Below are 17,019 nucleotides of genomic sequence, written 5' to 3' on the forward strand. Positions count from 1 at the left end.
ACAGTAGCCTGCGAGTGTAATTCCAAGCATGGAGCATCCAGAAGCCTCGGCTTTGTGATCCCAGCCTGACTTTCTCTGAATCCAGCATCATCCAGGGCTGTGGGGGGCCCGGGGTTCCCCATGGTCGGAGCATTACTTGGGCCAGCTCACAGTTAGCCTTGGATGTGTTTGGTGGAGTTCAGTGTTCTAAGGTTTTCCTCTTTCCATGACAAAGCAGTCACAAACGTTTACCAGATGATCCCCTTTTTGGACCTTCTAAATCCTAAAGCTACTTGTATATCTACTTACACTGTAGGTGTTCCAGTATGCTATAGAATACTGGACTTCTTTAAGGCCTCTAATTATCCCTTTAAAAGGTTCAAGATAAATTTCCATCAAAAACTGCTAATATGATTTATTGCTTCTATTAACAGTTTGCTTATAGCTGACAGAAAGCACAGGTTGATTTGTATGTGTGTGATTTTTGTTGTCATTGTTCTTGCCAGCCTCCTAAATCTGTCACTTTGTTATTATCTGGTGATACTAATGGTTTATACTGTTCATTTGGGAGAAACATTTTTAAAGCTTTGTCGAGGTATCGTGCACCTCCCATACAATTCACCCATTTAAAATATACCTTGGAATGATTAGAGCATCACACAATTGTGCAGCCATCACCATCATCGGTTGTAGGACATTTCCATCCCTCCAGAGGAAACCCCATACCCATTAGCAGTCACACTCCATAATCCAGGAGATGTTTAATACAGTCTTGGTATATAATCATATGTAACTTCATATCTCCAACCATAAGCGAGTTTTATTATTTTCCTGGTTTTATACCAACTATTTCATTTTCTCACTGACTTGGGAAAATGCTAAGGCAGAAAACCTTTTAGTAATTTTAAGAGCAATAAAGGCTTTAACATTATTGAAATACAGGGTTTTTTTTTTTTTTAAGATTTTAAGATGACTTTTTGTTTTTCTATTAGGCTAATTTGGTTAATAATGTTATCGTTTTGTTTTCTAGTCATTTGAGTTTAAAAGATTATCATTTTGTTTGTTTTCTAATCTTTTGAGTTTAAAATAGGGATTCCCTAGGTTGCCCTGCATTTTTAATTGGGTCTGTATAAGTGAAGGGGCAGCTGCTAGACTCTAAACCAGAAGCTCTGGGCAAGTTCTTGTTCTCTGTGAGACTCGGTTTCCTTGTCTACGGGAGCACAGATTATGTGCCCAGCCTCCTAGCAAGGTAGCTGCAGGATCATACGTCTGACTGCTCTTTGTAAGTTATAAAGCATGACCCAAGATGTCAGGGTATGTATTTTTCTTTCATTAGTTCTGTGTGGTATCTGATAAAGCATATCCCTTAAGAAAAGTATTTTGTGAACTTTTAAGATCTAATTTGTAGAACTTGGTCAAGAATCCCAGTGACGTTCTCTCACAGGGATGTAACTTGATAAGACGTTGCCAGTTAACTCTGGGGCAGGACATGACTGAGCAGTCAGACCAAATTCAGACTTTGAGCTTTAGCTGAAGAGAGGGTGGAAGGGAGCAACAGCCAACTCAAGTGCTCAAGCTGCTAACAGGCCAGCTCCCCTCACCCGGAGCTCAGGGTCCACAGGGAGCTGTACAAACCAGTGTCCCCACCCCCTCCCTGTGGACTAGAGCCTCATCTTCACCTGCATCCTCCACTCTGGTTTCCATGGTAACATCACTGCTGGAACCCTCTTCCTCTCCATCTGCTCCAGGTCTTGGGAAAATCTTTTCCTTAAACGTTCTTACTCTCCCCCTTTCATCGAGGACAAGGAGGAAGAGTGGGATCTTTTTTGAGAGCTGGGGTGTCAGGCTTCCTACACCGAGGTGGCATCCTCCCCTCCCCACGCAGCAGAAGTGTATCCCCACGTACAGGCACCCTGGTTGCTGCGGAGCACACAACTCCCGAAGTGGAGGACCAATGCTACTCACAGACAGTCACTCCTAACATCTTCTGCCTTTTACATTTTCCTTTCAGGAAGATCCACGCCTGAAATTTCCAGTACACATGCGGTCAAAGGCGTCCTTAAACCCCAATGACCTTGGCCCTCTTCCTGTGAGTACACTGGGGACACGCAGACCAGTCTGCAAATGTTCGCTGAGTCATGGGCTCAGTGTTGATAGGCAAGCCCTGTAATCTTCTCCTTCTCCAGGTGTTTTGAGTCACTTTGGTCTGTAAGTTCTTAACAGAGTCAGTTTACACCGCACATAGCTCTTCTGAAAGAGGTGTCGGAATGGCTGCCCTCTCGCTAGTGGAAGGTACGCCTTGCCGCTAGGATGTTCGAGGCTTTCTCTGCAGGTGACAAGTCAAGCAGCACACATTTATTTTGTAACTTAGCAACCATTGATTTCCATCCATACTGCTGATTTAGTCATAGGAATAAAAATATTAAAAACTGTGGGAGAAAAAGGCGTAAGTAGTCACAGAAGGTTTCTCTAAGCCATTTATCCTGCAGATATTTTAAGTTTTTCTCCCTTGTCGATGACTGTTTATAAACCTAATTTTTTATCAGTTCTCTTTTGGGGCCTGAGTGAGAGACGAGCTATTCACTCCAAGTTAAATTTTGAATGAAACCTTCTCCATGCTTTCTTCTTGACCCACCCACCCCCCAGTTTTTTTAAAAACCCTCACGGGGCGGAAAGCTGGGGGAGTGGTGCCCGCTCCAAGACTACTTTAAAGTAGAAAGGTGCTGGGAATTTTTTTTGGTGATTGTTCCCAAGAACCTTTCTGTTGCCTGCTGTATGGTATTATATGCACAGCCAAATTTGAAGCTCGAAAGATCAGGGTGAAGTCTTTATTCATCAGGTTATACAAATGTCCCACACTCCCCAAATGTTGGATTCCGGGGTTTAGACGGAAAGAGCCCAGAGGAGAGACTGGAGAGAGAGTTTAGACGGTGAAAGGTGGCAGGCTGTCTAGGTCTGCTGGATTCTAGACTTTCCATAGCAGGTGGGCACGGTCCAGATAATGAAAGCATACCAGCCTGACCTTGGAAAAATTATCCAGATCTGTTGGTTCCTGAGTCCTAAGTAGTGAGAGTTCACGACAGAGAATTGCAGTATTAGATTGATCAACCACCTGATGACATGAGGATAGCATCGTCTCTCACATTTTATATCAACCTTCCTCCTCCCTTTAGTACTCAATAAATATACATTTAATTAAATGAACTATTCAGCCCCAGGCTCAACTACCTCAGAGTGTGTTGGAGTTTCCCTTTGAAGCTGTTGAAATAAGAACCCCTGTTCCCTGTTCATCATCCATCAAGTGCAGCTGAGACTATAGAGCATGTGCTGAAGTGTGTCGCTGGGCATTGTCACCAGTTCATTTGAAATGTTTCCATTTCATTTATTCTTTATGGAAAAAATTTACCCCAGGGGAGAAGGTGCCCTCGAGTCTCGAGCGTTTGCCTTTGATTTCGGAACTGCTGGCTAATATTTGTGTTCTCTGTCTCTCTTCCCCTGATACCAGCCTGGCTGGGAAGAGAGGATTCACTTGGATGGCCGGACGTTTTACATTGACCACAGTAAGTAGGCGCTGTCACGGGCCCGTAGGTGGGGAGGAGGGTAACTCAGATGTGACCGTGAAAGCTGTGTCGTCTCACTCTCGGTCTAGGCAGCCAGGTGTCATGTGGCGAGGACGATGCCAGAGACTCAGTGCCCTCCTACGGTACTGTCCGTGCCCCGCGTTCGCTTAAAGCAGCTCGACCCAGTTTGACCTTGTGACCTATTAACTTTTTTTTAGTTAAAATTTTTTTTACCATTGACGACCCCTTGACTTTTGCCCTTTTAATAAATACACTCTGGTAATAGAAAATAAGATGAGAAGTGATGATCAAGTCAGAAATCTATGGAATGAGCAGTGCTTGAAGCAGCCGTCACGTTTTTTTCGACTCTGCCTTCAGGGGTCTCGTGGCAAGACGCCCGCTCTGACTTACTTTCTATTCACAGCATGTTTCCCTGTGCCCAGCACACTAATACCTACGCAGTTCTTTTCTTGAAATTGTAGTACACTTGCTGCGGACATTTGCTCCAGCTCCTGTGAATAAACGTGTGGTGTCTTGTGCCAACTAAAAGTTAAACTAATAAAGGTTTGCTTTTAGGCATTAGTTCTGTGGGGTTTTTTTTTTCCCCCTGTTGGAGTGACATTTTCTCCATGGGATCATATAAGTATGTCCCTTGAACCTTCTGAAAATGTATGTTAAAAAGAAGTTTTCAAGTAGATTTAAAGTTCATGTACATGTGTGATTTGATAGTATTTTGATCTTTGTTTTCATTTGGTTCATAAACGTGAGCATTAAGTCTACACCAGGTTGCCCAGCCTCACATTTTCTTCAGTTCAGTAGCTCAGTCGTGTCTGACTATTTGCAACCCCATGGACTGCAGCACACCAGGCCTCCCTGTCCATCACCAACTCTTGGAGTTTGCTCAAACTCATGTCCATCAAGTCAGTGATGCCATCCAACTATTTCATCCTCTGTCATCCCCTTCTCCTCCTGCCCTCAATCTTTCCCAGCATCAGGGTCTTTTCAAATGAGTCAGCTCTTCGCATCAGGTGGACAAAGTATTGGAGTTTCAGCTTCAGCATCAATCCTTCCAATGAATATTCAGGGTTGATTTCCTTTAGGATGAACTGGTTGGATCTCCTTTCAGTCCAAGGGACTCTCTTCTCCAACACCACAGTTCAAACACTTCAATTCTTTGATGCTCAGCTTTCTTTATAGTCCAACTCTCATATCCGTACATGACTACTGGAAAAACCACAGCCTTGACTAGATGGCCCTTTGTTGGCAAAGTAATGTCTCTGCTCTTTAATATGCTGTCTGGGTTGGTCATAGAGTCCTTTTTGGTCCTCCTTTTCTTCCAAGGAGGAAGCATCTTTTAATTTCATGGGTGAAATCACCATCTTCAGTGATTTTGGAGCCCAAGAAAATGAAAGTCTGTCATTGTTTCCATTATTTCCCCATCTATTTGCCGTGAAGTGATAGGACCAGATGCCTTGATCTTAGTGTTTTTGAATGTTGAGTGTTAAGCCAGCTTTTTCACTCTCCTCTTTCATTTTCATCAGGTTTCTCACATTTTCCTACCTCGTTGCATTGGTTAGTTAGGCACCTTGCTGAGCTGATTGGAAGGTCTGGCCCGAGTCCTCCTACGGGTGGAGCCTGTCGCTGTCTCCAGTCTCAGGTCCTCTTCCTGGGTTCCTAAGCCACCTGTGCATTGTAGAGAGAACTTTGCTTTGAGGCACAGGAGTTTGAGGGTTTTTATCAATCAAATTAAACAAGAAGCCCAACAATTCAGAATTAATCAAAATAGAAGTTCTGGATGTTTAGGGATGATAGTTTAAGGTACATAAGCCTCCTTTTTATCTTTGACCAGTGAATACGCTGACTTTTGCCTACTTCCCAGGGTTTAGTGAGCATAAAACTGCTGCCATAAGTGCTTTAAAATATGTGTCCTCCCACTTTTCCCCTCAATATTCTATTTATAATTCTGCTGTTTCTTAGCATAATTTGCTTAAAATAGTCACACCCCTTTTTCCCACTAAAAACAAAAGACAGTCTTCTTTGCTGTTTTCTCATGCATTACTGTTTCACTTTTCAAAGAGAGGTACGAGTAATAATGACCATTTTATTAAAACAAAGGCTTAACCAATAACACAACCTTGGTCTTTTGCTCAGAAAGAACCTCACACAGCATTGTGGCCGTGTTCTGGCTGGTGATCTGATGCCAGGTCAACCTGAAGAGAACTTGTCCTGATGTACTGCAAGGCCCCAGGAACAAGAAAAGCACAATTGCAAAGGGTTACACTAGGATACATTAGAAGTATGAAAAATCATGGACTGGTTTTCTGGAGGCGTGCACAGACCTGATGAAGTGAATGCTTGACAAGCGGTGACTCGGCCAGCCGGTGGTGCCGGTGTTGTTAGGAAGTTGATGTCCATGGTTAGAAAGCGGGGAGAACTTGGCTTGAGAGACAACAGCAAAACGGTGCCCCACCCTCAGGCCTGCCCCCCACCTCCTGTTTGGAGAAGCTGATGGGAGGTCACTCAGTCATGTCCGACTCTTTGTGACCCCATGGACTGTAGCCTACCAGACTCCTCCGACCATGGGATTTTCCTGGCAAGAATACTGGAGTGTGCTGCCATTTCCTTCTCCAGGGGATCTTCCCGACCCAGAAATCCAACCCGGGTCTCCTGCGTTGCAGGCAGACATTGTACTGTCTGAGCCACCAGGGAAGCCCCTGGTTTGGAGAGGGTAGTCCCTTGCTAAATGCCTGGGCAGTTCCTAATTCTTAATCAGTCCCTCCAAGCTCGACTTCGACATTCCCGGTTCCTCTTTCCAGACCACACAGCACTTGGGAGCCTCCCCGTGTTCATTCCCAGGACTCAGACAATAGGCTATAGACCACAGATGGAGCCTGGCTGGCCTGAGCTGTGCCAATATGATATTTGTGGCACTAGTGGTAAAGAACCCGCCTGCCAATGCTGGAGATAAAAGAGGCGGGGTTCGATCCCTGCGTTGAGAAGATCCCCTGGAGGAGGAAATGGCAACCTACTCCAGTATTCTTGCCTAGAGAATTCCATGGAGAGAGGAGCCTGGCGGGCTACAGTCCATGGGGTCACAAAGGGTCGGACACAACTGAAGCGACTTAGCACGCACGCACGTTAGCTGGTAATGTAACATTTCTGCCGTTTCTCCCCACTTTGTCAAGGTTTATTCAATGGGAAGCAATAAAGAGGTACATATCAATGAAACAGAGTTCCATTCATATGCCTTTCTGAAAAAAAAAAAACGTCTAATCTGAAAAATGCAGCATACCTATTTTCTTTTTAAGACACTTGATCAGGTACAAAGAACCACTCCAAAATGGGTTGAATTACCTGGAATTTCCTTACCTTCCAAATCAGTCTCTCCTTCTAAACACTGTTCCCAAATCTTAGTTCCAGCAAAATTAAGCATCTCAGTTCTGCTGCTGCCTGCAGGACAGAGACCAGCCCTGCCCGCTCCACCACATGGCTGTGAGAACAGGCATCTTGTGAGGCGCTCAGACTCGTCCGTCTCCACTTCTCTGGGGCTCGTGACTGTGCGCTGACTGTAGGAGGCAGCTGTGCACTTGTCTTCCAACTCATTAGGTTTTTTATTTTCTGCTTCATAAATTCTTAAGAAGTGAGACTTTTTTAAGATTAAAAACCTTAAAGATTTAATTTCAGAAGAGCACAAATGCTCGATACTAATCTCTTCAGAGTCCATGATTGATTTGGCTGACGTGTATCAGATTGGGCTTCCCAGGTGGCTCAGACAGTGAAGAATCTGCCTGCAATGCAGGAGACCCGGCTTCAGTCCCTTGGTCAGGAAGATCCTCTGGAGAAGGGAATGGCTACCCACTCCAGTATTCTTGCCAGGAGAACTCCATGGACAGAGGGACCCTGGCGGGCTACACAGTCCATGGGGTCACAAAGAGTCGGACAAGGCTGAGGGGCTAACACTTTCAGTTTATCAGATAGTTTGACGTTTCAAGCCTGGTGTAAAAGGTTAAGGGAGGGTCTTGAACTGAATCCCTACCTCTCTTAGGAATTGTACAGTTCTTCTTAAAGACCTGAGATGCCCAGATGCTGAGGATTTAGCCACCGGCAGCTTATATATCAATACAAAGCTAGAAAATAAAATTCCAGGGGTGCTCTAAGATCTTGTTTTCATCTGCAAACAGTCGTACCACACCCATTGGTGTTGGTGGTGGTGGTTTAGTCAGTAAGTTGTGTCCGACTCTTGTGACCCCATAGGCTGTAGCCCTCCAGGCTCCTCTGTCCATGGGATTCTCCAGGCAAGAAGACTGGAGGGGGTTGCCGTTTCCTTGTCCCGGGGATCTTCCCGACCCAGGAATCGAAACCAGGTCTCTTGCATTGCAGTCGGATTCTTTACCATCTAAACCACCAGGGAAGCCATACGAAAGCCATTAATAGTATCTAAATGGACTAAGTCTCATTCTTCTACTTCATTCTTGCCCCTTTATTTGAAATATTATGGCTCAAAGACAAAAAGCAAGTTTAGGTTCAAATGTTTCAGGACCGAATGGGTAACTGGCCACTGACATTCTTACGTTGATAATTCCTAAGTGCAAAATCGATGATTATGATAACCAGACAGAACTGTGTGTGGTTCTGAAAGCTTAGACTGTTTTAAAAAGGAGTTTGTTTTCACCATCCACTTTATTTGGTCATGTAAAAAAACCCAAGCTCCTGCTGCGTGCTGGGAAATGTGTTCAGTGGTGGAGAGGGAGCCGCAGAGATGAGCAGCATGCGGGCCCTGTCCGCCTTGGGCTCAGTTTGAGTAGGTCGGGAGTGCCAGAAAGTATTTAAGTGCTGCCTTAGGAGAATGAGCCTGTTCTGTCCAAGTGCTGGGCTCCAGGGTGGGGAGGGAGGCTGCAAGAGAAGGACCTTGTGGAATGGGTGACTTTTCCAGTGGATCCAAAATAGTGAGTGAGCTTTAGTTGGGCACGCCCAACAAAGAGAGGTTTCAGGAGGGAGAAAGCAGGTGGCACCGTGATTAGAGAAGCACAGTGGGCTTGCAAGCCGCCAGCATGCAACGAGCCAGCCAGACACAGGGTCAAGTTCAGCGGGAGCCTGCCAGGTGTGGGGATTCGGGTCCTTCCCCCAGCCAGACAGGAGCACCTGAGGGACTATCCGGAAGGGACTGACGTGGTCAAATTTGTTCTCTCGAAAGTCTCTTGGCAGAGCTGTAAAGGAAGTTCTGAACAGGGGTGAGTGAGCCTGAGGCCAGGGAAACCTAGAAAGCAGTGCAGGGAAAGGCAGGTGTTCCACAGAGAATCCTTTTCAGTGAGAGGTGGGAACAGGCTTGACCACCGTGGTGAAAGGTTGAGGGGAGGACAGAGGAGGTAGCAGGTTTGGATTTGAACCAGGAATGGATCGTGATGCTGTTAACGAGGAAGACAAGGTTCTGTGAACCCCTTTGGTGTTGGAAGATTATGGCTTCGACTCGGGCAGAGTTGGGTTTGAGGTGTTTCCCATGAGAAATCCAGATGCAGGTGTCAAAGATGACAGCTCAGAGTTCCCATCTGGACAGATCAGGAGTTGTCATATGTAGGTGGCAGTTCATTTATTTTCTGCTTTGATAATGGTGCCCAGTCTATATATAGTCCAAGGCAGTTTTTACTCAGCTCTATTTTTCCTTTATTTAGTTTTCTTTTCTCTTGTTCTCCATCACAATAGAAGCTGTTACTTTCTGAAAACTGTTTTCAAAGTGAGGAACCAAAAATGCCTTTTACTTCCATCAGTGTTCTCTAAAACATTGAAACATTTCATGTAACTTTCTACCGAATTGTTAGAATCTGCAATTGACCTGTGCTTTGGTAGCTTTATTTTCATACTTTACCTCTGCTCTGGTTACCATACCAGACTTCAAAAAATTCCTGGGATAGTCATTAAAACCAAATGTTTTAGTTATTCTTATCAGTCCACTTACTAAATATATCAGAAATAGAATATTCTTCTCAAACCAGTAATTTCCTTTTTTTAAACGCAACTTAGAGTTCCTAAAACTCCCCCGTCTCCCCTCCCCATATCTTTCATGTGAGTCCATCCCTGCCTGCTCCCCCCCAACACACACACCAATCCATGAAGTCATTTTAATTAATATGTGCTAAGTCACTTCAATCATGTCCGACTCTTTGCAACCCCACAGACTGTAGTCCGCCAGGCTCCTCTTTTCTTGGGATTCTCCAGGTGAGAATACTGGAGTGGGTTGCCACTTCCTTCACCAAGGAATCTTCCCCACCCAGGGATCGAACCTGGGTCTCCTGCATTGCAGGCAGCTTCTTTACCAACTGAGCCAAATGCACAGTCACAAATCCCAAGTGATCCAGGTAGCTATTTTGTGTTCCCACCTTTACCATTGAAATGGTGGTGTAGGCGCCATTAGCCAATCTTGTTGACACTGACTCATTTGGAAGAAAGAACCACTTCTCTCCAGCTTGGCCAGAAGGGAATCTTTTCTCTGGCATCCTCCTCTGCTGTATTTAATTCTCATTTTTTCAGCTTGCCTTAGCTGTTTTGATTTTTGTGTGCATCTGAGTGAAACATGTAATGGATTATTCATTTGTTCAGTGTAGGATTTTTCATCAAAAGCAGTTTGCAGCACCATAATTAAAGGGAATAGTATTTGAAATGAGAAAAAAAATCATGTGTCCATGTTAACTTTGGGGGGACTAAGACTTTTTTATGCCTTTTTAAAAATTAAATGAAAATCAAGATCAAGTTATAAATCCTTGAAGGAACAGGGGTTTATAATTGAAATTTCAACAGATTGTTTGCCAGAAAGTGTGAATAAATGGTTTTACTCTAGTTGTGCATTTTTGATTGATTGTTTTTAACTAGACAGTATCAGAGGTGCCTATTGTTCTGTTCTAACCCTGAAATACTAAGCTATTTATCTTTGGGGGTCAAGATAGGGAACTGGACAGCTTTTGGAACATCCAGAAATAATTCTTTCTAAAACATTTTTAACATGAAATAGATTTGAACTAATAAGCCTTTTTATTTCTTTTTAATATTTTCAGATAGCAAAATTACTCAGTGGGAAGACCCAAGACTGCAGAACCCAGCTATTACTGGTCCGGTCAGTATTCTAAAGTTCTGACTCTTCAGTGTAGTATTTCTGTTGCATCTAAGCACATATTTCTTGTATATTCATGCCTACCTTGATACCAAGGGCCTGACTGGTGTCCTTGAGAAATTTAACGTCACTCCCATCTCCTCCTTCCTGGAATTTCCGGGTGAGACGCTGATTGCTGCATTTGCCTTTTCACAGGGCTTTCGATATAAAGGAAGAGAACATGATTTACTAGCGGTAACAAAACTAAGCCTTCTCTTTTGTGTTTTATAAGAGGGTAGATTAAAATACAGCAACCAAAATGTCCTCCCTTCCTTTTTATATGAAGCAAAACCTGGTTCTGGATTGGTAGAGTTTTGACATTTCCTGAGGCTACAGGTAGTATATGCATGCTAACAAAATTTAAATTAGATTCTGAATCTCGTCTGGCTCTAAAAATCTGCAAAGGTTTGGGTGAGACTGTAGCTGAGCTCCAGAGCGGGTCGAGTTAGGAATCCTTATCTCTGCTGATCTGCTGACCCACTGATAGTCCCTCATGTGTGTTCATCAGGGAGATAGTCTGCCTGTCACTCAACAGGTAACAAGTACCTGGTTTCAGATACCTGGGCAGAGTCTGGAATAGGCCACAGTGATTACAGGGAACACACCAGTCTTTTGTCAGTGGTTACATGAGTGCAAAGAGAGGCTCTTGAAATTGCAGAAACCGTGCTGGAGTCAGCAGAAGATTACAAATTGGGGAATCTTTTGAAAACTGCAGGAGCTAAAGGAAGTGAAGTTTGTCACACTGAGTGCCGAGCTAAGAGACCGATAGGTGTGTTTCAGATGCCAGTTTCGGGGACGTCACTGGTGGCCCATTGTTTCAGGCTTCGCCTTCCAGGGTGGGGAGCGCAGGTTCAGTTCCTCGTCGGGGAGCTGAGATCCCACATGGCTTCGAGACCAAACAACCAAAACATATAACAAATTCAATAAAGACTTTAAAAATGGTCCACATCAAAAAAATCTTTGTAATACTAATTTTGTGACTTTAATCTGATTCAGTTCAAATCACGTTTTGAACTATGTCCATTTGAAAACTTAGACAATAACACAGGGCAAATGCACCTTGATGCCTGACGTCCCTTTAGCTACTTGTTGGATTTGTTCGGCCGCTTTGCTGCTGGTGAATGCAAAGTGCCTAAGGACACCTGGGTCAAAACAGACACCAGTTACTCTCCACGTAGCTTAACAAACACCTGCCTTACTGCCATGGGTTCCTGTTAATATATTCACAGTCACAATAAGTCAGAGTAGTATTTTCCCTTCTCCATCATGAGAAACAAGGTAAATTCAAGAAAGGATGCTGTTTTTTCAAGCAGCAGAGGACTTTTGACATAATTCTGAAGCCTTTTCAAGTATCTGTCACTTACTGATCATCTTCATGCAACATTGTTAGTTCTTATTCATTACTACTGGAAATTATTTAGCATCATAAATCCAGATAGATTGCCATGAAGAAAGATCTTTGTTTCTTTATTTTCTAAGAAAAGAGACTTGTTTACTCTTTTATTACAGGTAGTTGTATCTCTTTCAGTGAGAGCATGTGTATTTAGGTAATCATCACCTTAGTGTAGATAAGTGATTTTTGTTTTTTTTGTTTTAATTCCGTTCTAAATTTTTGGGAATTTCCACAATGATTTCTTTCTGTCCTTAGCTTATAAATTACTTAGAATAAACTTTTTAGTTTCTAAGAGTTTGGGAGGGTTTTCACCTCTTTCTTACTAATTACAATCAGAGACTATTGTCTGTGGAATATTATTAAATATCTGAAACTTCTTTGGAGGCTTGGCCATTTTTGGTTACTGTTCTTTTTGTATTTGAAAAGAATGTATATTCTGTCTTCACTGGGTGTGGAGTTCTTTATATGCCTGTTAGATCAAGTCTATGAGGTTCAAAGTATCCATTTCCATCATGACTTTTTTCCTGGCTTTTCAAGTGTAATCGAGTCAGTTGGGTCAGAATCTCTCGTGATGATTGTGGCTTTGTCAGTCACTGTACACTCTGCTTCACTAGTATCTGCTTAATATATCTTTTCTGTTTCTTAACTTTTCCTTCTCTTCTTACTTTCTGTTGGACTGATAGAGTAGTCTTTATTTTCTCTCATTTTCTATACTTGCTTGGAAGTTGTATTTTCTATTTCTGTTCTTTTGGTGCTCACATTAAAACTTTTAACCAACATACTTGACTTAATGTCAAAATTAATCACTCTCTCTCTCTTCCTGGATAATATACAACTTTGCAGAACTTGAGTGCTGTTCTCCTAAAAAGAAATGATGTAAATGAACTTACTTACAAAACAAAAACAGACTCACAGACTTAAGAGAACAAACTAATGGTTGCCCAGGGCGGGACATAGTTAGGGAGTTTGGAATGGACACACACACTGCTGTATGTAAAATGGACAGCCAGCTCGCACCTACTGCAGGGCACAGGGAACCCTGCTCAGTGTTTTGTGGCAGACTGGAAGGGAGGAGAGTTTGGGGGAAAACTGATACTTGCATAGGTATGGCTGGGTCTTTGTGCTATTCACCTGAAACTATCAAAGCACTGTTAATCAGCTATACCTTCATATAAAATAAAAATTTTTTTTAAATGCTGTTCTTCTCAGACCCACTTTTCATTGTTCAAGGGAATTTTAAAACTACTTTATCTTTAAACTTGCCAAATAAAAGTGAAAGTCACTCAGGCGTGTCCAACTCTTTGTGATCCCATGGACTATACAGTCCATGGAATTCTCCAGGCCAGAATACTGAAGTGGGTAGCTGTTCCCTTCTCCAGGGGATCTTCCCAACCCAGGGATCAAACCCAGGTCTCCCGCATTGTAGGTGTATTCTTTACCAGCTGAGCTACCAGGGAAGTGCCAAAACTTGCCAAATAATCGTTAACATTTTCTTTTTTTTTAACTGTCAATGCTTGATTAATTTACTTGTATGTAATCAAATTTCTTTGCCTACCCTTGGTTATTGCATTTACTTTTTTCCAGGTTAAGTTTTCTCCTTAATGAAGTTTAACCTCTAGTTCATGATTCTAAAACTCTACCCTATAGATCAACAGTGTCAGAACCACTCAGAAACTTATTAGAAATGCACATTTTGAGGTCCTAACCCAGACCTACTGAAAATCAGCAACCTTGGTGTGGGCCCTGCAGTCTATATTTTAACACCCCCATCCCAAGGATTCTGATGCCCACCCAAGTTTGAGAACCTCTGCTCTGTCAGCAATTTCAGTGAGAGTGAGAGAGAGAAGGGGCTTACCTACCTGTCTGTCAAATGATAGTTTAGCTGACTATAGAGTTCTTGGTCAACAATTACTTTCCTTCAGTAATTTGGAGGTTTTTTTTTTTCTCTTCCAGCCTCCATAACTGATGATGAGAAGTTTGTTGTCAATCTAATTCTCATTTTTTGATGAGTAAATCTCTCTTTTCTCCAGTGATTTTTAATTTTTCTCTTTCTTTAGTTTTCTACAGTTTCACTATCATGAATGTAAATGTAGGTTTCTTTTTATTTATTCTACTTTGGATTCATTGTGATTCTTCCTTATGGGGATTATGTCTTTCCTTTATCTGGGAAAGTTCCCCGCAGTTATGCATTTGCATATTGTACCTTTTCCATTTTTATTATCTGTATCAGTAACTCATATTAGGTATTTGATTAAATTTCATATTCTGTCTTATTTCTGAGCTTGTCTGTCTTCTGTCTGTTTTATTGCCGTATTGCAGGCTCATCTCTCCCAGTTAATTACCTTTTAAGCTTTTTATCATCTACTCTCTATCAGTTCATTATGTCTGTTATTTCAGTGACTGGGTTTAATTGCTCAAAGTTCTGTTTGGTCATTTTAAATTTGCTTGGCCTTTTTAGTTACTGTTACTCTGTCCTGTTCTTTCCTTTTATGTATTTTTCTACCAATACTTGCAGTAAATCATTCTTGGAATACTTATCTCATAGCCTCTTTTATATTTATTGTTATCTCTGGTCTTAGTAGTATTAAATCTCCCACTTGTCACGTCTATAGACTCTCCTCAGCGGTAGGTGGTTGTCTAGTTCAGTGTATAATTTTTTGTTTTTAAATGTATGTGTACCCACTTTTTTTATCTTATGGGTCTTTCATATGTCCTGAAGTGTGTTTACTGTTAACTGTTTATGTTTACACACCCTTAGTTACTATAACTATGGGCCTTATACTCACTCTGCTGTATAGGCTTGGAGTCTGAGTTTATTAGAGGTCTGGGTTTGTTTTTTATTTTTTTCCCAGTTATGATCCTAGACGGAAGGTAAGCTTCCTTGCAACTTCCCCAGGCCTGTGGGTAGAATTTTCTTGTATGCTTTTCAGATGAGGGTCTTGTGCAGGGAGCTGTGTTCTGATCCCCTGGGTCATACACACTGTAGGCCATGTTCTGTGTCCCCATGTGAGAATTAAAAAGTCAAGCCCAAGTGCCAAGTCTGGGTCCAAATCCCAATTCTCTAATTTTGAGTCTTTCTGCCTATCTGGTACCTAGAGTTTCTCTTTCCAAAGTTTTAAAAATATCTACATACTGGGGGAGAGGGGCCCCTTCTGTGACATTACTATGATTCAGTATGCTCTTGGTATGACAGGAATCACCATTAAAGGCACCAGAAACATGAAGTGCTATTCATACTTGCTTTTCTTAAGAACACTGGCTCATGCTTGTGTAATGCTTTGTGCTTATTCAAGAACTTCATATAACCAGCTGCTTTGAAACTCACAGCCCCCTCAGGATGGTAGGGAAGAAGTTGTGATTCCCAGTTTTTCAGAAGCTACTTGGGTTGCTAACAGTTAAAGTCTGCCTCAGAATCCAGGTTGGAGCCTCAGCTCTCCTGGCCGTGCCGACGTCTCTGGGTCAGGCCGGGGCCCTTCTCCACCAGGAGCTCCAGTGTCAGCAGTGGGCACTGACGGCATGCAGATGCCTAGAACCCACTTACACAGTGTCAGGGTTTCATTTTCTTCAAAAAAGAAAGCTATTTAATAGAGGGCAGGTTTAATCAACAGATACATTCATTTTTTTAAATAGGCTTATTTAAAAGTTATGTTGTGTATAAGAAAATAAGATGCCAGATTTTCACGAGAGAAAAAATAATTTGGCCTGTCCAATACAAGAAATGTAATTCTCTTCAGAGGCTGCAGTGAATGGATGTCTTTATCCCTGTACGTTGTTGGAATATTTTTAGGAGAAGGATATAAAAGGCCGTTATAAGAATGACCCCTAGAGAGAAAAGACGAGTATTAAAGGAGGAGGAAGATTTCTTAGCTTTCATGCATCATCTCCTCAGAAGAAGAAAGGCCAGAAATAGCACTGATTTCCACCCGCAGCTAGCAGATTATAAGCCAGGCAGGGTTGGAGGTACCACGGGCTGGGGGCAACACTTTGAAATACATTGCTTGGGAAACTTGTCATTTAAGACTGTCGGACTTGCATACACAGTGATGAATGTTCAAGCCTTTTTTCAGTGTTTTCAGGTGAGGAAACAAAAAATAATTACAGGGAATGACATATTTGCAGAAATGGAAGAGCCTTAAAATTTGACTAGTTGAGTCCTTCCACTTCAGTGTGCAAGAATTCGAGACTAGAGAGGTTATGTGGCAGAGCTAGCTGGCAGGGAGTCTGTCCTACAAATCTGGGCTTCTGAAGCTGGCCTGAAACCATAAAGGAAATCATTTTTTTTCCCAGCTTAATTTTCTTCTGTCACAGTTAATCATACCTGAGAACCTCAGACAAATACTTTCCCTTTTTGACACTCCGCTTTCTTTGAGACCTCACTACTCCTGTCATGGTTTGTTCCCTCCTGTCACTCTCATTTCTGCTCAGGTTTCTCTTTCCCAGAGCCGCCTTCCCCAACCATCCCATATAAGAGGAATTCTGTCATTTTCCTGCCTTGCATTTAGTTATTGTATTCATTTAGTTTTTATTGCCCATTGCTCACAGTAGCTTCTAAAAAAGCTACAGAGCAAAAAGCATGGTAATGTCTTTATTGGCTTATGTCAGACCATTGTATCCATTTCCTTATGTTGGTGGTTGTCCAGATGGTGATAAAATCTCTACCTTTTCTGGAATCAAAATTCATACATTATTTCATCAGACTAAATACTGTCCAAAGTAAATATATAGTCAAGTCTAATGTTCAGTGGAGAAGCAAACAAAGACTGGCTTAAAAGCTAAAGATGAAGAACCAACCATACGTAGTATAGATTGTCTTCTTTTTTTAATTGAAGTGTAGTCGATCTACAGTATTGTGCCAATCTCCACCGTACAGCAGTGACTCAGTTATACACACACTGAGTGTATGTATAAATATGTATATATCAGTTCAGTTCAGTTGCTCAGTCATG

At 42.4% G+C, this 17,019-nt stretch overlaps 1 protein-coding gene across 28 annotated transcripts in view; it reads left to right on the forward strand.

The window, feature by feature from the left end:
- Positions 1-17,019, forward strand: part of NEDD4L (NEDD4 like E3 ubiquitin protein ligase) — a 429,120-nt gene that overhangs the window by 380,487 nt on the left and 31,614 nt on the right. For 18 of the 28 annotated variants that reach the window (XR_014074940.1, XM_081562954.1, XM_081562953.1 and 15 more), the window contains 3 exons: positions 1,991-2,068; positions 3,485-3,539; positions 10,586-10,644. Coding sequence is in view for 27 of the 28 variants with exons in the window: in XM_081562954.1 (XP_081419080.1) it covers positions 1,991-2,068; positions 3,485-3,539; positions 10,586-10,644 (192 nt within the window). In the remaining variant the exon portion in view is untranslated. Of the gene's footprint in view, positions 1-1,990; positions 2,069-3,484; positions 3,540-3,628; positions 3,683-10,585; positions 10,645-17,019 lie in introns of all 28 variants that reach the window. The other 10 variants (XM_081562949.1, XM_081562958.1, XM_081562966.1 and 7 more) reach the window with 1 other exon arrangement.

The sequence above is a fragment of the Giraffa tippelskirchi genome, chromosome 14 (assembly GCF_054371585.1).
Source record: "Giraffa tippelskirchi isolate mGirTip1 chromosome 14, T2T-mGirTip1v1.2.pri, whole genome shotgun sequence".
Lineage (NCBI taxonomy): Eukaryota > Metazoa > Chordata > Mammalia > Artiodactyla > Giraffidae > Giraffa > Giraffa tippelskirchi.